General features: G+C 35.5%; 1 protein-coding gene across 3 annotated transcripts; it reads left to right on the forward strand.

The window, feature by feature from the left end:
• Positions 1-3660: 3660 nt before the first annotated feature.
• Positions 3661-21554, forward strand: LOC306877158 (KAT8 regulatory NSL complex subunit 1-like protein). Of its 3 annotated transcripts, none has more exons than XM_079428715.1 (16): positions 3661-3783; positions 4634-5654; positions 7820-7961; positions 8886-9059; positions 9183-9307; positions 9847-10048; positions 12648-12783; positions 13438-13575; positions 15499-15645; positions 15729-15850; positions 16991-17112; positions 19532-19595; positions 19703-19809; positions 19897-20032; positions 20103-20194; positions 20601-21554. In XM_079428715.1, exons 2-15 carry the CDS (start codon positions 4804-4806, stop codon positions 20190-20192), a joined length of 2556 nt encoding a protein of 851 aa, XP_079284841.1. In that variant the 5' UTR covers positions 3661-3783; positions 4634-4803; the 3' UTR covers positions 20193-20194; positions 20601-21554. The 3 variants fall into 3 exon arrangements, with proteins under 3 accessions (XP_079284841.1, XP_079284840.1, XP_079284842.1); XM_079428716.1 differs by lacking the exon at positions 3661-3783 and adding an exon at positions 3979-4015 and having other exon boundaries at positions 20601-21128; XM_079428714.1 differs by having other exon boundaries at positions 19703-20032; positions 20601-21127.
• Positions 21555-22637: the final 1083 nt, after the last annotated feature.

Raw genomic sequence — 22637 nt, forward strand, 5'->3', positions numbered from 1 at the left:
AATGGCTCATGTGATTTTTTAATTCTTTTAGTTTTCATTTTATTTAAATTTAAAAAACGTCCCAACATTTCTGGAATTTGGGTTGTAAGTATAAGGATATTTTCACCTGACTGTTAAAAACTTTGCCACAAATATGCCAAATATCTCATGGCATGTCTAGGCTGCTTGATGCCATCTCAACTGCAGTCACAAAAACTAACAAGGTGCATAAACACTACGCATGCACACTTACACATTTACTGTCTCTCTTTCTCAATTCAATTCAATTCGATATGTGCTTTATTGACATGACAGTTGTTACAATGTATTGCCAAAGCATAGTGCTTACATTGAATTTAGAACAGGTATGTAATTTAAATAGAACAAATCATTTCAATGAATTCTATGAACAATTTAAAATTCTGTGTGGTGTGTGTGTTTGTTGGCACATCAATGTACTTTCTTCAGTGGCAGCTATTTCAGATATACTGTAATTTCCCCCCATTAAAAAATATATTTATTTTAGAGGCTGAAGCCTTCATACCTTCATTGCCCATAATAAACTTCTTCCTCTTAGTGGCTAGTAGAAAAATGGTTTCCATCATTGTTAACATGAGCATGGTGGCATTTGCTGTAGTAAATTTAGCTTGTATCGATTGTCACTATTCTAATGAATTAGTTTTTTGTCTACTGTATTATTTTTATTATTAAAAAGCAGCAGATGAAAGTGACAATCTTGGGCATTATACAGAGTGTCCTCTACTTTCTCGCTTCAAGGTGGTTCATGACAGAAGAACTCTTTGCGTATTTTGCAGTTTTTTTTGATCAGAGTGGCAATTTTATTTGCACTGTCATGGTACTGTACTCTTGGGGCAACCATCCTTTTAGGCATTGGTCAGTCAAAATTCCGCCTAATGGCTAAAAATAATGGCAGAAAACTACAAACCTGGAAAATCCCTTTTCACTCCTAAATCAGTCTAAAATGTTCTGAAATGTGGATGTTTTCATACACATAAAGTCCTTTATGATTCAGTGACAATATTTAAAATGGCTTGTGGTTGAAATGATGTAACTCAAGATTACAACTGTCAGTATGAGAACATTATTTGCTGATATTTGAATGGACATGTAATTGTATTGACATTTGCAAACCACAAACTCACTTTTCCTCTTTATGCAAAAGGGTAAATGCCATAAATACATTTATTGTAGACTGAATATTGAATCATGTTTTCATTTTTAAAATGTTTTTATTTATTTTTGCTTCAAATAGTTTTGATTTTAATTTCTGTTAATTCTGAATAATCAATATAATAATATTGATTATTCAGAAATATAAACTACATAATGCAAGTGGACTGTAGAAATTCAGATATTGCTTACTGTTATGTTGTATTCTATTCAGGGTTACTGTGTGTAATGTATTTATTTTTTGTTTGCTTAACCCTTGTGTTAATGCTAACGGCATAAATTTAGGCTCAGGTGTGTATTTTTATTGTAATTTTAATATTCCACCCTCATTTCCTTTTAATAAATGTATTTTACACCAGGTACAAAAAAGTAAACCACCTTTTGGACAAAAATGTCCCCATTGAAACCCATTAAAACTGCTATTTTTAATCGCAGTGCCGTTTAACTGTAAAATGATGCAATTTTTTAAATAGGCTTTCATTCTGTTGTTTTTTTTTTACTATTTTTTACCAGATGATACCATTTTTTCAGGTTTGGTCTATAAAGCAAATACTCGCTTTATTCCTATTTTTTGCTTCTGCATATTATAGAGCCAATTGGATAAATAATGCAGCTATAATTGTGTGGGTATGTTGGTATAGATGTCAGAGTGTGGTTTCTATGTGTGTCATAAAAAAAAATTGTGTGTGTGTGCTTGTAATATTTGAGAAAGAAAAACTCTACTGTAAATCACAAATCCAACCACTGTGTGCACCAACAGAGTTTTGCTGGCATCTAATGGGGAAAATTTGGTACTGCGCCCAAACAAGATTTTACTGAAAGCTCATTTTTTGAGATATCACCCTCAAATTTGGAACACAACTTGTTTAGATTTATGGCTTTGATTTTCTAGCAGGTTTAGAGTTCAACATGTTTCATATATAAAATATTCATAAAATAAGATATAAAATATTGTTCATAAATCATTTTCATAAACTTAAACCTGTATGACTTTTTATTGGTTTCACTTTTTAAACTTTTTTACTTCAACAATAATCTGCCATGGGTCTTCTTTAGAATGAGGCCAAACTTAAGTCTGTGCTCCCAAGCTTGGGAGGACCTATGTGTAACTTTTTTTATTGATGCACAAGGGTTAATCAGTACTTCAGATATTCACATGCTCTCAGTTCTATTAAGTTGTCATTCTGACATAGCAGTTTTACATTATATAAAACATATACAGAGGGCTTAACATTAAAAAGTGCAATTATATGAAAACTAGATTGATGTAAAAAAATATATGAATAAATAATGTTTTTTTTATTTTGATTAATGAAGTTGAAATTATCTTCTGAAAAAGAAAATCTTTCATTATTTTTTATTATTATTTTAATTTTTTTTTGTTTTTTTTGTTGTTGTCCAAATAATCAGTTATTGTTTCAGATGTTATGTGATTTGTGGCACGCTTTTGGAAATATGTGTACAAGTTTTTCTCAAAAATGAGATCATTACTTGTTGTTTCAGCTCTTAATTCAGTTGTTCTAGTCCCACCTGGTGGACTAAATGCATATTACAACCAATTTATGTTCAGAGCAGCTGAAGCGTTCAAACAAGCCTATACAAGCACTGAGCATGAAGAAAGCAAAACAAACGTTGAGAGCAGCTCTCAGGAAAACCCTCCTTCTTTATCTACCCCCCCAAAAATATTTGAGATCCAGGGCTGGGACTTCACTAGGAACTGCACAGCACAAACCTGGTTTATTTCTTTAGAAACCATAAAGTCTGCTTTCATTAATCAATAGTATGTGTGCACTGGAAATATGTGTAAGGATATTTTCACCTGACAGCTAAAAACTTTGCCACAAATATGCCAAATATCTCATGCAGGGCGTGACATTAAGCATTCTCATGTGGTTGAGTATAAAAGTTACTTGCCTGGAGAGAATTTTTTATTTTTTTGAATTGAGTTGTAAATATAATAATTTATTGTAGTTATACAAAACACATTTAATTTATTTAGTTAGATTTTGCGTTTTAAATAAAATAATGAAAAAACAATAAAGTGTGATAATACTGTATTTTAAAATAAAAAGGGAGTATTAATTACAAATACAATTATTTTATATTAAACTTAAAAATAAAATGCTAATATTTACTTCTTTATATATGAATTTTCAAACTTAAATTTAACATTTTTTAATTAGAGTTCAATTTAATCAGACAGTTAGTATAATAAGACATTTGGGCAGTTACCAAACAAATGAAATCAGTATCAACAAAATTCATCTTTGCAATGTAGAGGAAACACAGGAACTGCATCTGAAGTGGAATAGATATATTTACCCACTGTTAATGCAGCTCTGATGGACATGGGATGCTTTAATCTGCAGTTACAAATGAATAAATAATGTTTTGATTCATAAAACGTTGAATACTGGTTTTTGAAATTATATATATATAAAAAAATACTGTAAATGTGAAATTAAAACCACCATTAGGTGGCATCAAGTCACTGTTAATAAATAGGAACGAAACAGTCATGTTGCTCAGAGATGCAGAACAGTGCTGTGGCTGTGTTTGGAGTTATTTTTGTTGGTGAAACAGAGCAAAAACAGGAAATATGGCGTCTAAAACGTAAGTCTCTTAATGTTAACTTCTTGTTTATTGAACTGTTATAAAATCACATTTGTAATCATGACGGTTTTTGGAGCAAAAAAAAAAAAAGGCGCTCGATCTTCGTGTGAAACTATATGAAATTATATAAATATATACATTTTCTTCTCCCATATATTATCCGCTCATTCTTCATGCATTGTATAATACTGAATCATGCAGTGAAGAACGCACTCGCACGAGAGGACTTTAGGTAATGTACGCGTGCACTCTACACTCATAAAACAACAATTACCAAATTATGGCAAACGATATATATCGCACACCCCTATAACAAAGGCTATATAATAAATAAAGGCAATTATTATTGTTTTTGGTATTGACTTTTTCAAGTTATTTGTCCGATTGGGCAAGCGGCTGATACCCTCTCGGTTTTCATGACTGCAAGCAAAACATAAAGAAAGAAAGAAAGAAAGAAAGGCTAAGTTACTGTTATCAACAACAAACTCAAGCTCTCTCTCTCTCTCATCGGTGAGAAAGAAAATCGGACGGGATCAGTCGAGATCTGCTCATAAAACTGACAAAACAGTATTTTAATGACTTAATTGACTGATGATCGTCTGTTTCTGAGCGGCTATTAAAAGCGAGACGATGACGTTATTTTTCCAGTTCTGCCGTTATTTTGATAACATTACGCTTATCGCTTGAGCGAAAAATACTTGTAGTCTTTCCGTTTACAAATACTTTCAGTTGTTCACTAGGTTTCTAATATGATTAGACAGGTCATCTGAAATTATATAAGTCTAAGACTATAAGAAAAACAGTATTCACTCTCTGTATGTGTTATAATAGTCGGCGTCTCTTTTAACAGATCTGTTGCTCGAGTCACAGTTTCAAGTGATGCTATAAGCTCTGGAGACTGGATCTGAGGTTATATCCATCACTCCCAGGACGGGGGACAGGGAATGAGTCCATCTCTTATCCACACAGCAAATCAAAACTAATTAAATCCAGATTTCATTCTCTGCTTTGAGTGGAAATATGGACTGCAGCGGTGTTGCACTAGGTTTGGATGTGGATAATAGTTTTGGACAGATGATTTGGCAGAACCTCCCATCCATGGTCCATCTGGATCTCCTGTCCTCTAAAAGTTCTCCTCAGTTCCCAGAGGATTCACGTTCCAAAGCCTTTCTGCTGTCAAGCCCAGAGCCACTACTCACCCTCCTCTCCTTGAACAGAAACTCACCGGGTACTCCTGCAGGTGCTCCACAAATGTGTTTCATGCCCACACTTGAAGACAGTGGACAAGATGTGGTAGATCCCAGTCACAACCTCACACGACATGGTTGTTCTACCAGAGATCGCCAAGTTGGCACCAAATCACTTTCCTTAGAGCAAGCACCACATTGCAGCTGGAAGAACAATGCGTTAAACCAAACATTGGTTAGGACTATGGAGGAACTGAAGGAAGGGCTGATGATTCAGTCATTGTGGCATCTCTCCCAGCACGTTTCGTTAGCAAATCGAGCCAGTCATTTACAACAGAGGGTTTTGACGATGCTTGGTGAACATGCTTCTAGACACTATAGCCACCAACTGGATGGTTTGAAGAAGAAACTTCTTGAAGCACGCCATACGTTGACATCAGAGCCTCTTTTTGAGATTTTTAATGCTGTAGAGATGCAGCAGGTGGAGGAGGCTCTTATAAGAAACCTCCAGTACCCTCAAGCCCATGGGCAACCTCTGAAATCCAGAGATTTGCAGAATTTAGCACACAATGGTCATGTTGTTCTGCACGGAGTGCTGGAGGCTCTGGACTCAGATGCCACCGTGAGCAGCTCAGATGAGGAGTGGGACCATGAAGATGCCAAAGGGACCTCAGTGGAATCACAGTGAGTATGATGTCATGTTGATTATTGTTGACCCTCTAATCAAGAAGACACATGGACAGAAATAGACCTTAATGGAAGACATTAACAGAATGGGTTGGCCAGAAATGAAAACTTTAGCATTACTTACTGTGGTTAACCTCATGTCATTCTAAACCTCTATGCTTTTTTTTTTTTTTGATAGAACACCATAGGGAAATTGTTCATCTTCACAGCTTAGTTCAAATTGAAAAAAATAACAGCTCGTGCATAGGACAAAAAGTACCACAAAAGGAGAAGTCTTCAGAATCCATATGATATATTAGCCAAAACTTAGAATTGATAGTATGACTATGCAAGTCACAATGCTTGGTGGTTATAAACAAAACATATAATACTCAGTCTCTAGCTTCAAAATAAATACAGAAAAATAACATTGGGTGAGATCTTGAAATAAGTGAATTGAAGGGTAGAATGAATCTTTACCTAGAAGTTGCCAGGCAGTAAAGAACTTGTAATGACAGGCTGGCCGTGAGTCTTTGGCAAGAAGAGAGGGAGTGTAACAACAAGTTTGGAAAAACAAACATCCCAATAGAAGATGGAGGAGTGGCTCTGGCAGTGTTATATGTTTCTTTAGGATCCTTGCTCACAGAAACAGAGGCACAGTACACAGCCGTTGAGAAATTCTTACCATATTTCTCCCCCATGTTGAAGATTTTTTATCGGGTGTGTTCATGTGGAGCTGGCTCTTCCTCGATCCTGTTTCTGTGCAGCCACACTGAAACAGACAGCTGCACTCTCCTTTCCCTGGGATGAGTAAATAAATAGAGATCAGGCCTCCCTTCACCAACCCGTAGATCAGAGCTTTCATGTCCCTCTCTGTGATTTGCTCGCCCACTCTGCACTTACACTGTAAGATCGCAGCATATGTGCAGATGCGAGAGTATCTAGTCTCAAGATACACATCTTTGAAAGGAATATATCTTTCCGGAAACTCTTTAGGTAACAAACATGCTTTATGGTTTTAATTTTAGTTTTAGTTAAATATAATAACCCTGACATGCATAAATTTAAACTATGTTAAACTTTTGTCCCATTGGACTCAAGTTGCCTCAAATCAACAACTGTTATTAAAAATGAATGACTTCCCATTACTTTTTTACTGCAAATTGCTGTAAAAGTGAACGCCCTTTAGTAGCAGCCAGCTGTGGTTGTTGACTCTGCCTCTCCTCAGGCCATGACAAAATAGTTTCAGTGACTTTTCCATATGTCCCAGCAATCTCAATTACCATCTCTCACCAGAGTTTCAAGCCGGTGGCCATTGCTTTGTATTCTCTGGATAAGCTGGATATGAGAACATTGCTGTAAGGTTTTAAATGAGTTATCTGGCTTTGGCCACAGAATTGCTTAAGGGCACTTTTTGTGGACTGAGATTAGGCTCTCAGCCAGTCAAGAGCAGCACGTTTGACGTCAGTACTCTCTTTTCACAGATGTTCATATTTTGAAGTGGTTAAGTTGTGGTCACTTATTTCTGAAAAAAAATAGGGCCAAAGCTTGCAGAGATTCAGTGTCTGCTTAGTTGCCTCTGGAATATTTGCAATGTAATAAAGAGTTTATGTAGTGATATTATTTGGTCTGGACACCCTTAAGGCATTAAGTAAAAAGCAACAAAGCCATCTGTGGTCTCATATTTTCAATTCGTGAATTATTTGGTTGCTCGCTTGTTCTGTGACTTTCGTTTGTTTTATGAAGCAGGGCTATGCTCCGTGAATGTGTGAGAAGAGAGAGAGAGTGACAGTAGGCTGGCTAGAGAGGTAACGTGTTTGTTTATATAGGGATCATGAAGACAGTTGCCCCAGCAGGAGATCTCATTCTTCCCAGTATATTTGTGTGTGTGTGAGTGAGTGTCTGCACTAATCTATATGTCTGCAGAGAGGAAGACAGACTGGTTTATATCTGTATGTTTAGGTCCTCTTCTGTTGCCTCTGTGATTGCAAATTTTGGGTTTAAAAATAAACATCCTAGAATCACAGTTTAATGAGCAAGCAAACAGTCAGTTTCATACACCGGTTTCCCAAACACTTTTCTGTGATTGCTTCTGGAGGAATGTACTGTAAGTCACTTTGTATAAAATCTCAGCTGAATGACCTTTTCTAACTTTTTCTGTCCCTGTCTTTGTGGGAGGGTAGTTGTCGTGTCTGTGAGTGGAGATGGCTGAAGGACAGAGCTGAACTCTGCAGTCGCTGGACATGGCTGCAGATGAGACTGTCTGAGCTGGACTCTCAGATTCAGCAGCTTGGAAAACTCAGGCAGCACATTCTTTCTAATAAGGTAAAGAAATTATGCAGCATCTATAGATTAGGAGGGAAATTTGGCCATGCTGTTAGCACTGTGGGGCAAAATTCAGAATTTAAGAACTGGCCCTTAATTCATGTGAGAATTTAAATTGAATTGGCAATGTCCAGAGGATGGTGAATTGAAACCTGAAAAAGAAATGAATGAATCGCAAATTAGTAACAGTAACACAATAGGAGAGTTTCATTAGTCCAAACAATCAAAATATAAATGCTGTTACAAAACATAAACAAAGACATCATAAAGTTTGACTCACAATATTCTTAATATGTGGAATAATTAAAAAAAGTCAATATTTTTATTCTTGCATTAAGCACATCAAACATTTTTGTTTTAGATAGAAATACATATTATATGTAAAAATACATATTGTCAACAACATTTTGATCTATTGATTATATAATAGATATAATAGAGTAAATTAGAGCAATCTAGGAAATTATGTGTTTCTACCACAGTTATAAAATGTACTTCATAAATATAGCACACTTAATTAATGAAATTAAATTAAGCATAGATTATTTTGTGGGGTTTTTTTTGGCTACTTGCTGAAACAATACTTTTAAAAAAATTATATATTTCATTTTTAAGCAAATTGTTTTATTAAACATTTTGAAATATAATTCATACTGACAAATTATAATAACATTTATTATGATGAGCCACAATTACAGAGTTATATGAATTTCTTTGACAAATGTGCTATAAATACATTTTAATTATGCATAAATTAAATGTGTAATTGCAATTCTGAATCTGTGTGTTGCTTCAATTCAGAATAAATTCAAATTGATTCATTAAAGTGGAATTTTATAAGCATTCTCAATGAAGTTCTCAGTGGCACCTTGAGTGATTTTAGATGAATTGTTTAAATATATGTGTCCCTAACATGTCCTCCAGGGTCATGTGATTTTGGCGGAGTCTCAGCCCCTGACAGACAGGCAGATTCAACACGCCTTGTGGACAGAGACTATGGATCTTTCATTTACAGCTGGGAACATGCAAGATTTGCACTCTGATCTAGAGATGGAACCCAGCAGCCCTACACGCCTTTTGAGGAACATTGAGAGACAGGTGAATCTAAAACCACAGGCACATAGACAAAAACATAGAAAAGACAAGATAAAAATGACAGGTAATGTTCAATTTAAAACTGATTAAATCAACCACACTCAAATCATGTTTGTGTGTGTTTAGAGTGCCCAGCTGACTCAGATTGTAAACAGCCTGATGCCGTCTTTGTGTGCCTCTCCTTCCTCATCACCTATGTCTAAAGGACCCTGCAATCGCTGGAGAGGTCAACAGAAGTCAGCTTACAGCGGGTGAGAGGCAAACAAGCACCTACAAGCTCTATAAGCTCATCAACAGGCTAAAATGATCCTCAAATATCTCACAGTGTCATTCATCAAAAATTTCCAAAAATAGAAATTGGGATTACTTTATGTTATTGAAGCACTGGTTGTTGGATTTTTAATTGTTCAAGAAAGTACGTAGATTGTTAGAAGGATATTCACATTAGAGAAAAATACTTTTTTCTTTTGACGCAGTATAGATCATTTTACTTTGTCATACGTAAGCTCCAGAGACACCTGAGGGGAAGCAGTATGTCTTGATTTCATTCATGCATTTCATATTCATTGCAGCACTGAAGCGCTCTCATTCTGATACATTTATGTAAATCTTATGTGAATGTCAGGATGAATCATTCAGCCCAGCGGAAAACTGAAAAAGTGAGAAAGACGCAAAATAATTAGGAAGAAGGAAGATGAAAGAGACTGAGTGGAGAAGAGAACCAATGAAACTTGCTCTCTTTATTTGTCATATGATCAGATTTCTGAAGATTTTATCCCTACTTTTGCAGCCAAGTGACACACACGGGTGTCTTTGTTCCCAGTGGACCTCAGTGTTTGCACAAGGCCAGGCAGAAGAAGAAGCGAACATGTCACAGACGACAGTACCTCCCTCAGGTGGACGTCACCTGTGTGTCAGCCCGGACGCGACCCCTTCTGACCTATCACAAGCCTAGACTTTTCGTCATGGATCCATTGTCTCATAGAGAACAGGTTGGCATTTTTAAGCCAAATTCTTCAAGTGTCAACTTTTAATGAGTTGGCATGGCATAGCATACAGTACTGTTCAAAGCTTTGGGGTTTGTATGATTTATGTTTTTGAAAGAAGTCTCTAATGCTCACCATGGCTGCATTTCTTTGCTCAAGTAAAGGTAAAAACAGCAATATTGTTGAATGTTATTACAATTTAAAATAACTATTTTCTCTCTTAATATATATAAAAATTTCATTTCATCATACTGAGATGCAAAGCATAATTTTAAGCAGCCATTACTCTAATCTTCAAATGATCCTTCAGAAATCATAATTATTATTGTTGACAATAGTTGGGCCGCTTAATACATTTATGGAAACAATAATTTTTTCAGGATTTGTTGATGAATAGAAAGAAAAAAAAACAACATTTAACAAGTTGAATCAATTTAGTACATCCTTGCTGAAAGTATTAATTTCCTTCTTTAAAAAAAAATGTACACTTTTGAATGATAGTGTACACATATTACAGTCTCACAAATGATTGCTGACATAACAGCTTAATGTGCTTAAGTAAAAAAGGCAAAACATAGCTGTAGCCTGTGATATTGTCTGAACTAGTGGGACTTTTACTGCTGTGTGCTGTGTTCAATCAGCTGTGTTTTCCCAACAGAGGAGCTCAAAAAGAATACCCTAGCTTTTGTTCTGTCCTTTCCCTTGGAAACTGCTAACATGCAGTGCTCAGGCCAGCTGTGCTTTCATAAATGATGATAATCTTATAATTGCTGTGTCCTCTATGGGCTGCCTGGACCTGTAACTCAGATACTGTATACTTTAGTCTGAACCTAGAAGCAGCACGATGAAGATGCATTTTCCAAATGGAATGCAATCAGAAGCAATTGGGGAAAAAACAAAACAACATCAGTTTAAAGGAACCAAGAAAAAAAAAAAAAAAAAAAAAAACTGTCATAATTTATGTAAGGATTTTTTTAATCTGCTCTTCTCCATTCAATGATATGTGATTCATATTGTGATTATAGGACTGTTAAGCTTAAAAAATGACAAGAAGATACCATAAAAGGTAATATGGGTTAACCCTTTAAGACCGGCTGTGTCGTCGCCGACACACTAAACCAAGCTGTATTCATGTTACCGTAACTCTTCAACCGTTTGCACCATCACAATAATTCAAATTGCTCCTGACAGAAAACTACATGCGCTTTTCGGCAATATATTGCTTATTACGGTAATTTCTTGCGCTCCGTCGACAAATGACGGCTGATTTCCGGGAGAGCGGGGAGGGAGAATTTGAATGGAGCGATAGGGAGCGCGGAGTTTTGGATTGCATAAAATAATAAACGAAACAAACAAAAACATGGTGAAGGAGGAGTAAACAGCATAAGAGTCGATTGGGATGATTTTTGATGAGACTTTGGGAGCAGTCTGAGTGAGACTTTTTCACATGTAGTGTGTGCATCGCTATAATGAGTCCGTGCATGTAAATGTATGGGTGTATGCATGTGCACGCATTTACATGCATGTATAAATGTATGCGTGTATGAACAAAAAAGCCTCCTGAATGAAAACTGTGCAACCCAGTGTCCCAAAACTACTTGTATATATGTAATATAGTTGAATTTTGAAGTAAGAAGTGTTGGATTATTTCGATCACGATTTTTCTCTTTTTTATAAATAAAAAACAGAAAATATTTTACTGTTGTTTTTTATTTTTGTCTATTTAAATTCTGTTTACAAACTCAACACACGACATTAATGGTCAAAAGCTGTACTTTTTTGAAAGCCGTCTGTTTTCTGAAAAAAATGACACCTTGCACTTGAAAATAGCACATTCTGTTAGAATTTTACAGTCAAATAAACAAAATATGTAAAAATGACCTATTTTACCCTTAGGTTTTAAAGGGTTAAGCAATATAACAGGACATAGAAATTTGCATTAATTTTGCATATTTGGATTGATTTTGCTGATGAGGTCAATTTAAGAACCATTGTAAACCAAATCAAATATCAATTAAATATTATAGTGATTATTTGACCACTTTTGCTTAATTTACTGAAAAATAGTGTGGAAAATGTTATAATTTTTAACTACTTTTATTCTATTTGTTATTATTATTATTTATTTATTTTTTTACGTTAATCATATTGAAACGTATTAGTCAAAACAGTTGCTTGTAGCCTAGCAGAATAAATCAAATGTTTTTAACAACATGAGGGTGAGTAAATTATGACAGAATAGTACAGAGTACAGAACTGGTCCTTTAATAAAGCAGTTATTTGTGTGTGTGCCAGCCCTCTTCACATTACACCATGACTCACACTATGAGTCTGTTTTCCAGCTGGTGCCTGTGCACTTCCTTTAACCTGGTTTATGATTCGGCCTTTATTAACTTGGGTTGTTTGCATCCACCCCTTTTTATTTGTTTTAATGCTCAGTTGGACAAATCAAAACTGGATTCTAGAAGCAGATCAGGCCTTTAGCATCAGAGACATTTGTTTAGTAATTATGCTTTGCAAGATTTGTGTTCTTCCCATTTGCCCATAACTTCTCAAAACCTCCCTGTTCTGGTTACACCCACTACTTCTTTCTCTCTCTCCACAGGTCCTGGAGTCGTCCCCTTCTCTTTGTCCCAGTTGTGCATCCTGTGATCCTGCATCTGTGTGCAGAGATCATGCATGTCTCCACAGAAAAGACAGAACAGATGGCAAAGTGCATCCTGTTCTATCACTTTCCTCAGGTAGAGAGAGATGAATGCATTTTGTTTAAAACTGGCATTTTTCCTCCTCTGTCCACCATGTTGGATGGATTTTTTTTCATTGAGCCTGTCGCAATGCTTTGTAGATTGCCTTCTCCTCAAACGATATGTGTGATGTTCTTTTAGATGCCTTGAAATGCTACATATGCAGGCAACTCACTAGGTTTTGGAGAAGAGCTTATTTAAGCTGTAGAAAAGTGTTCAAACTCTTGCTGAGGTAAATGGATGTTATGATTTTAATGGTTAATACTACAGCAATCCATTAATCACTCATCTATTTCACTGCATTAGACTGTCATTTCAGTTCAGTCAGAATAAATTGTCTCTTATCAGGCAGTTACTCCATCAGCATGTCAAAATTGTGCCGTTCCTGCTGTTTTACTGATTGTTTGTAGCAGCAGGAATGTAGAGAAGGTATATCAAATTAGCCTTGGTTGTCATCAGTATGAAACCTCAGCATTGAGTTCATACTTTAATATGACTCAAATGCAACATCCAGACATTTTTATAATTGACAATGTTTTGACATTTTGACAAGGTATTTAACCATAGCCTTATATCATCACAGTGAACTTTTGTTTTTCTATTGTTTGTGTTATATAAGTGAGGTTTGTCTTTGTCTGTTCTGTTCATCAGAAACTCCATCATCCTTCCATCTGCAAAATTCTGACTTTGAGAAAAGTTTGTTTCAGCGATCTCTCCTCCTGAAAACTGAGCGCACCAGTCCCCATCACTGTCTCAGCTCCAGAGACAGAGTCTCCCGGTCTTTATTCCGTAAGTCATCTCATGGCATTTGTGTGTGATGCATGAACACATGTACTGTACTCTATGCAGGTGTGTATGCTTTGTATAAACGTGTTCTTGCCAAGTTTTCTTCTTTGTCTGCTTCTTAGGGAGCATCCTAACTGAAATGGATCTACATAAGTGTCTGATTTGGGAAGCTCTAAATGGGCAGCAACACAACGTGTGAAACAAAGAAACTCTTTTTCAGTATGCTATTAGCATTTTGATAGCTAACAATGAGATACTTTAATAATAATACACAGCACATACAATTATCAGGCATTAGTCAAATTACTATTAGTTTAAATATTTCATTTATGAACTACATCTTTATTATTTAAAAAATAATTGTATTTATTATATAATTTATTCACTTAGTAAACATATAAAGAATTTTACATTGTAAAAATATATTTAATTAAATGCTGTTCTCTTGAACTTTCTATCAATCAAAGAATCCAGAAAGAAAAACGGTTTCCACAAAAATATTAAGCAGCACAACTGATTTCAGCATGGATAAAAATAATGAAAATAATAATAATGTTTCTTGAGCATCAAATCAGCATATTAAAATGATTTCGGAAGGATCATGTGACATTAAAGACTGGAGTAATGACTACTGAAAAAACAGCATAACATGAATAAATTACATGATAAAATATTAAAATGGAAAACTTAATTGTAATTAAATTGTAATAATATTTCACAATATTACTGTTTTTGCTGTATTTTTCCAAATTAATGCAGCCTTGGTGAGTATAAGAGACTTAAAAAATGTATTGACTCATTTAGGCACTACTGTCCTCAGTATTTTTTTAATACACAGTGATGCCCATGTTCAGTGCAGATCTGAAGGTCATGCTGAAGTTAATAGCTGCTCTACAGTTTTAATGCAATGCTGGGGTTGAAGTGAGCTGCCCTGGCACTAAACTCTGACTCATCCGCTCTAATCATTAATGGTCTGGCACTCTTCTCTGCTCTGCTGGTTATTGTCTGACTAGGGGGGCTAATGATCCTGAAACAGCAATGCTATTCTTAACAGAGAGAGATTGTCAGGGCGAGTGAGTGATTGCACCGGAATGGAAGTGTGTACAGGTTTCTAAAGTAAAAACACACACCTCATGCTGTTTAGTTGATTTTCTGTCAGCGCTTTGCAGCACCCCTGGAGTAAGTGAACAAACTACAAAAAAATAACTACAAAAGCACTGAATGGAAAATGAATGACAGGAATATTTTCTTCGCAATCACCTCATGCTCCCTCCATTCCTGTTTTCATTATCAGCTGTGTGTGGGATGATATAAGGTGTGTGTAGGCTGCTGGGTGGGTTTAGTCATAGTCTTGTGGTGTATTGTCTGTGTTTATCTCTGTGGCTCAGGCGGTCTATCCACAGTCCTGCAGCTTCCAGACCATGAGTGGAGATCAACACAGACTCACAAATCCAGCCTAAAGGCACTGCACACACTCAACCACACACACTAGTGACCTTTCAGTGGGGTCAAATTATTTATAGCCAAAATATATTGTAGTCTTACAATATATTTTGGGATTTAGGATTGAACTATGGCCAGATTTTTAGGATTAGGATTTCCATCTCCTCTCTTTAATAATATTGTTATACAGTTTAATACAGTTGCTAAGTCCATGCAAACCAAACCTAAAAAATAAATTATAAATATATATATATTTTTTAAAATCCATATAAAAATCCATACATTTTCTATATGCTAAATAAAATTTCTTATTTCTTTTGTTTGGTTTTAACCTGGATGTAAAATATAATTTTTTATGTACTTTATGCAAAATATCATTTCTTTTTGGATGTGATCTTGAATGAATATTCTTTGTGTTCTTATGAATATACCTGTTCTGATAAGTAGGAATATGTCTTTATGTTCTATAATTAATGATTGCAGATTGCAGTCATCAGCCAAAAAACGGGAGGTATTTGAAGAGGCACAGAAGGGAGAGCACTCCTATACGATGGGCACACACCCGAGACCACCACAGTCAAGATTACAGGGAAGGCAAGAGGAGGTGGCGCTGCTCTGAGAGGACAATGGGTTTGTGTGTTCAATTTCCTTTTAATTTAGTTTGACTTGTATACACCAAAGATGTTTAAGGTAGTAATACTGCTTTGTTCTAGACATCTCCAGTATTATACCCAAGTCTGATCTGGTCTCCCAGAGTGATGACAGTCAGGTGGAGGAATCTTCAGAGGATGTGACCGTCTCTTACTGTACCCCCACACAACAGAGAAACTCGCAGGTCTGCCCTTTGACCAAACCTCTTGATAAATACTGTACAGTGCCCTCCACTAATATTGACACCCTTGGTAAATATGAGCAAAGGCAGCTGTGAAAATAAATCTGCATTGTTTATCCTTTTTATCTTTCATTCAAAAACTTCACAAAATTCCAACCTATCATTGAAGTAAAACTATTGAAAGTGGGTTTTTGATTTTTTATCTGTTGGTATTTATAGATAGGTATTGGATAGAATCCATGATGCCATGCATCTGAACAAGATGTTCAGGACCTCTGGCAGAAAAACAGGCCCACAACATTAAAGATCCAGCAGTATATTTAACTGTGGACATGGGGTACTTTTTTTTTATCCCTGTTTGTACTAAACTCATCTGGTGGGTTTGCTGCCAAAAAGCTATTTTTTTCAGTTTCATCCGACAGTCGTGTCTGACGACTGAATTTGCTCGAGTTTGTTTTTGGATAAGTGAGGAGAATTTTCCTTGAAACCCTCCCGAACAACATGTGGTGATGTAGGGGAAGAGGCAGATTTTTTAACATCTGATGGTCTAAATGGGGATTTTCAATGCTTTAACTATTTTCTTACAGCCACTTTCTATTTTGTGATGCTCAGCAATCTTGTTCTGCACATCAGAACTATATTCTTAGGTTTTACTCCTTGTGATGGATGATTAAGGGAATTTGGTCTTTGTGGAACAGGAAGTCATGGCTGGACAATTTCATGCTCCTAGTCACCCTGGTGTGCTAAAAAAATTAAATATGAATGGGAATATACTTCAGAGATATTTTACTCATTAGAATTTCTAGGGGTGCCAATAATTGTGGACAACATTCATTGGAGAAAACATTTATTTCATCATGAGATTTTCTCCCCACTTTCAATTGTTTTACTTCAATGATAGGTTAGAATTTTGTGATTTTTTTTGAGTGAAAGATCAAAAGGATAAACAATGCAGATTTATTTTCACAGCTGCCTTTGCTCATATTTACCAAGGGTGCCAATATTAGTGGAGGGCACTGTATATTTCAATTTGCGCTAATCCAAACGTAGATCAATGTTCCTTTCCTTGAAGGGAATGTTTGTCTACTTGAAGGTTAATATTTTGAGAAAGATAATCATATACTGTCCTTTTTTATGCTGTAGTTCTCATCACGCAGGAGAAACTCTGAGAGTATTTTCAGCATTGATGACATTGTTGTTCCTATGTCTCTGTTCGCATCAGTGAAAGTGGAAAGACTTCAGTATAAGAACATTTTAACACCCAGGTATTGATTAATTGATTTCACCCAAAACACATCGGACATCGGAGAGACATAAGTACCTGTTATTGCAGGAAATCTACACTACTGTTCAAAAGTGTGGGTTGGTAATTAAATAGGAGAGCTGATTCATCTTTATAAATCATGATAAACCCATTACGAACATGCTGTGTCCCTTTATATAATTTGAAATACATGGGTTTTAGCTAGAGATGGGGAGTCGACTCCAAAAGAGTCGATTCCTCGACTCTCACTAGCCCTAGTGTCGGAATCGATAAGTGAGGAGGGGTTTTTTTCCCAGTGTCGAGTGTTTTTTTCAAGTTCAACACCGCAACAGTTCATTATAACGAAAAGATTATAATGAACGTAAAGATACAGAAATTAAAACAAAAAGATAAAGAAATGAGAAGAAAAAATAAGTAATGCCAGGAAAACAAAGAGCAATAATGTACAGATAGTTTTTTTCTGTTGGGTCTGTTTTGCGGCTCAATCAATCATGATGTGGTTCAATACAGTCAATTGGTTGTGATTGGCACAAAACTATGCAGTAGGTTTTACGAACCAATCATGTACCAGTCCTCAGGATGAGAGTGGGACATGCCCATAATTGGCAAGTGGTGGTTGATTGAGTGATACTGTTGAGTGATGACTGTTTTTGAATCCAGTAACGTTAACTTATAATGGCAACCCCGACCTCAACCGTGTGGAAATATTTCAACCAGACCGAATATAATATAACTAATATTTTTCAATGTTAAACAAAAAAAGTTAAAAAATAAAGTTAAACATGCTTAAGTTAAAGTTCATAGCTTCACTACATTAAAATTATATAAAATAATATACAAAATAAATAGATAAATACACTGTCTAAAACAAGTCTGCTTTTACAAGTTTAATGATTAATACTAACATATTGCACACTTAAATATGATTTGAAGAAGCTGCGATGTGAAAAGGAGGGGGATTTATAAGGTTTAGTTGATTAAACATTTTAGTATAGGAAACATTTGTATCCTCGCTCTTGACTCCTCAGGAAGCCTCCTCGTTCCTCGCCCTCCTCCCGGTGGAATTAAAGAATTTAGATGTCCTACATGAGAGCGGAGCTCGATCGCTTTCAGGGTCGTAGGACATACGAGCGAGAAGTGAGGAAACGAGGAAGCATATTGAGACGCACCTTCTGAATCCTGACCCTATTTTAATTCAAAGTAAATGGAGTCGAGGAGTCGATTCCACCGACTCCAAAATTAGGAGTCGGGAGTCGGAGTCGACTCCAAAAAAACCGGAACCGAACACCCCTAGTTTTAGCTTATATAGATTACTTTTATTACCATAATTTATCTCCACTGCCTTCAAATTAGTTGTCTTCTTTATCGCTTTCTCCCTTCTCTTGTCTTCTTTTTCTTTATCTTTCCACTAAAGGGCATTGCACACTGAGTCCGAAATTTTCGTTCGAAATTTTCGCATGTTAAAAAATAAATACAACCTCACGTTGTGTCAATCACATTTGCACACTGCCTCCGAAACTTTCGTCCGTCAAAAAAAATTCAGATCAGGTTTGATTTTCTGCTTTTTCACATCCGTAGCATGCATTTTGATAGGAAAGAATGAGGAATACAAAAAACTTCAGACTCAGTGTGCAATGACCTTAAGTCAGTAATTTATATTTTGTATTTTTTTCACCTTAAGAAAGAAAAAAGTTTTGGGTTGGTAAATAGTTTTATGTGTTTTAAAAAGAAGTCTCCTATGCTTACGAAGGCTACATTTATTTGGTAAAAAAATAAAATATTATTGCAATTTTAATTTATTTAGCAATTTATTTCTGTGTTGGCAAAACTGAATCTTTCAGAAATCATTCTAATTTGCTGATTTTGGGGCTGATTTCTTATTATCAATGTTGGAAACATGCTGCTTAATTTTTTTTGATACATTATTTTTCAGGATTCTTCGATGAATAGAACATTCAAAAGAACAACATTTATTTGAAATAGAAATCTTTTGTTGGTTATAAATGTCTTTGCTGTCAGTTTTGATCAAATGAATGCATCCTTGCTGATTAAAAGTATTAATTTCTTTAAAATCATTTCTGACCCGAAACTTTTGAGTGGTAGTGTATGTGAGTGCTAATATGATGTTAGTTTTACGGTTTAACTCCCTTTATATAATGAGATTTATCATGAATTTGTTATGATGATTAAAATAACTATTTAATGATATATATCAATACTGTGATGTAAGCTTTAGCTCCTACCGCCTACCCATAGAGTGCTTGATAGATTGCCAAAGAGTCACATTTAGTAACTTGGCTGACGCATAAATTTATGCGTCAGCCAAGTTACTAAATGTGACTCTTTGATATGGATGAATTCATGTTTAATTTTCATTTTTTTTCCCCTTTCCTGTATTCCAATGATTTTAATCGCGTCAGTTGGCGAAAGGTGGATATTTCGCCTTTATTAAAAAGAGAGGAAGATGAGCATGAGGAAGGGATGGTTGGTTTGCTTTTTTACATTCTTGTAATTATAAGCTCGCTGTAGGCAATAAAAAATGGTGAAGCAATCGCAGAGTGTTGTGGAATGACGGGCTTTATCTTTCTCAGTCAGAAGCAACAGAAGATGAAGATTTCTTTCAGAGGCACCAGAATTATGAACGTAGAGAGAAACTGCGTTGGTCCTGCTGGGATCAGGACAGAAGACACAGGATCAAGTCTGTGTATATTTTGATTTATTGTAAAGCTATCTTATTGCACATATATTCTTCAGTACATATTTTCAGATTTTTTTCCCCCCACAGATCATCCAGGAAAAGCTGCGCTTCTGTATCCGTGAGAGACCATCCTGCTCACTCTCGTGTACATTCTCCTGTTTCCTTCACCTGGACCTTTAGTACTTCTGAAGATTCATCAGAAGCCAGTGTGGATGAAAAAGAGGTGAAAAATTAAATAAATTAAATCAAATCTTTCTATCCAGCTTGTATTCATTTGTTTTTCTCTTATGTAGTCAATACAACCATGGAGGAGACGTACGTTCCCCCTGGCTGATGAAGATGAGGACACTTTGATGGGTGATGAAGATAAGAGTGTTCTTTAATTGTACGTCCTTATTTCCTTTCCTTGTGTCCATTATTTCCTCTGTTGGACACACTAGGAATAACATGCACATACCACAGTCACTGCCCTGAGTGTAAAAAAAAAAAAAAGGGTAATTTTTTTCATTTAAATTGACAAATAAATTCTGATCTTTTGACCCGTTATTTTAAATACGTCCTTGGTGATCATGAGAGCAACTTTTAAAAACATTAAAAAGTCGTATCCACCCCAAACCTTGTAAGTCATTTCAGATTGGAATCACATTTAGAATCAGAGTCAGTTTTGAAATGCACAATTACAGTTAAAGAGATAAATCTGAAATGAGATTACATTGTGTTGAAATGCAGTGGAGAAAAATAAGTCTTTTTCTTGCTTGTAATTTTGACTTATTATCCTATGCTGATTACAGACTTCCAGAGCACCAAAGCACAACATCTGAGGTGGACCAGGAAATGACATCATACTGAGGCAGAATCTCAGCCATCATGGTTCTACTCTGTAATCACTCTTTCAGCATTTAAAAAGTTATGACACAATGTTGTAACAGATATTTTTCTCATTGTTTCCTCAGTCTCATTGAGTTATTTTTTTCCTTTGGAAAATATTTTGTTATAAAGTATTTAATTTTTTTAAAAACCGTTTATACTGTATCATACTGTCTTTTCCACAGTATAATTTATTAAATGTTTTAAGCAAGCCCCTTAAAAGTATCAACTCTAAAGCATATTATTTATTTTACTCTAAACCTATTTTATGTTATTTATTTCAGTGTATTGCTTTGTGTTCACATTTTTGAAAAAACAGAACAAATGATTTATGATTTTACTCTAAATTTCATCTTTCACTATAATTTATCCAATACTGTGGGCAAAGCACGTATTGGAAAGGTGTGTAAATTTACCTCATACTGCATTAAATTGATTTAGACAGCCGCACACTTAGAAGTTAACAGTCTTCCTTTATCACATTTTATGAACACAATGGAGTCCTTGTTAATTGAGATGAAATATTTCAGATTAAATACAACTCATTGTCAATGGAGGACTAAAATAAGTTAACATCTTAAAAGTTATCTACCATTTTGGGGGAAAAGTACAACATATATAAATTGTGATTTATATTAATTGATACTGAACCCAGATTGTTTCTTTAACAGGCACAAGTACAAGTATGCAATACTTATATGAACCACAGAGGGGCACTAATGCGCCGCATCTGCTCCTGAAAATTGCATTCTCAAGAAAACAGCCTGTTGGTGGCAAAGTGGACAAAACTGTAAACTACTTGTAAACACTGTAAACTACTTGATGATTCTTCCCAGGCTGTGTGTCAAGCTTTGACAGCTCAAAATCCTATTGCATTGATCCTGTGTGTGTGTGTGTGTGTGTGTGTGTAGTCTTTGATCTCTTTCAGCAGTAAGCTGATTAGGCCATCTCACAAGCAGCCCTCACTCACTGGGGAAAGGCTAATTGGCTATAAGTAGGGGTCAAGGTTACTGCCTGTCCATGAGATAGGGAAGATATTATCTCACTTGCTTTCCTTCGTCTAGCTCAATGACTTTCACCCTTGTACTGCACTTCTTAAAAGTCGGTACACTCCGCACAACATTAGTTTGAAGTCTTTTTGAGCTGCCTTTTTATAAAGCATCCTAATCAAGAAGGATCTGCTAGGCATAAAATGTTTATTTCATCACTGTGCTCGCTGCAGTACATTTTTTCTAATTCCCCATGGCACGTTAGATGCCTTAGATTTGGACAAAAACATGATATTTTGGAACAGCCTATGATGCCTTAAAATGCTGGTAGACAGTTCTCTAGGTTTTGGAGCATTATCAGAAATAGAGCGCTGTCAGAACTCTGTGTTTTGCTGCAGAGTAAGTGAATAGAGCCGGTGTGTGACGCATAGTCACTGTATTGATCTGCGATGTTCTGAGAGCTCGATAGACCCCTCTTTCTCTCCCATTCTCTTTTGTTGTGAACTCTGAGAATGGAGATCATTATTTATAGCTCCAGTGAGACGCTTGGTGGTTTACTTCTACCAGCAGGGGGAGTTTTACTGGGACTTTGGTGCAGTCTGCAGTGCACAGATATGTACTGGAGCAGATTTAGCACTCGTGGTGAACTTAAATGAGAATTTGTATTTTCGATGAGAATGTGTAACAAAGTGCTCATAGACCCTACCAGTGTTGTTAAAACTAAACAAAAACTGCTGAAATAAAATACAATATACATATTAAACAAAAAGCATAAACTTAAAAAAGCTTAGCAAAAATTAGCAATGTTGCCTTTGATGCTAACTGAAAAACATAGAAGTACTAAAATTACTACAACTAAAACTGAAATAAAAATTAAATCAAGCTACATAGAACTATTTTAAAAGCAAAACAATAAAATATATATTATATTTATTTAATATAAAATAATACAAATAAAACCCTACTAGTGTT

The sequence above is a fragment of the Barbus barbus genome, assembly GCF_936440315.1.
Source record: "Barbus barbus genome assembly, chromosome: 11".
Lineage (NCBI taxonomy): Eukaryota > Metazoa > Chordata > Actinopteri > Cypriniformes > Cyprinidae > Barbus > Barbus barbus.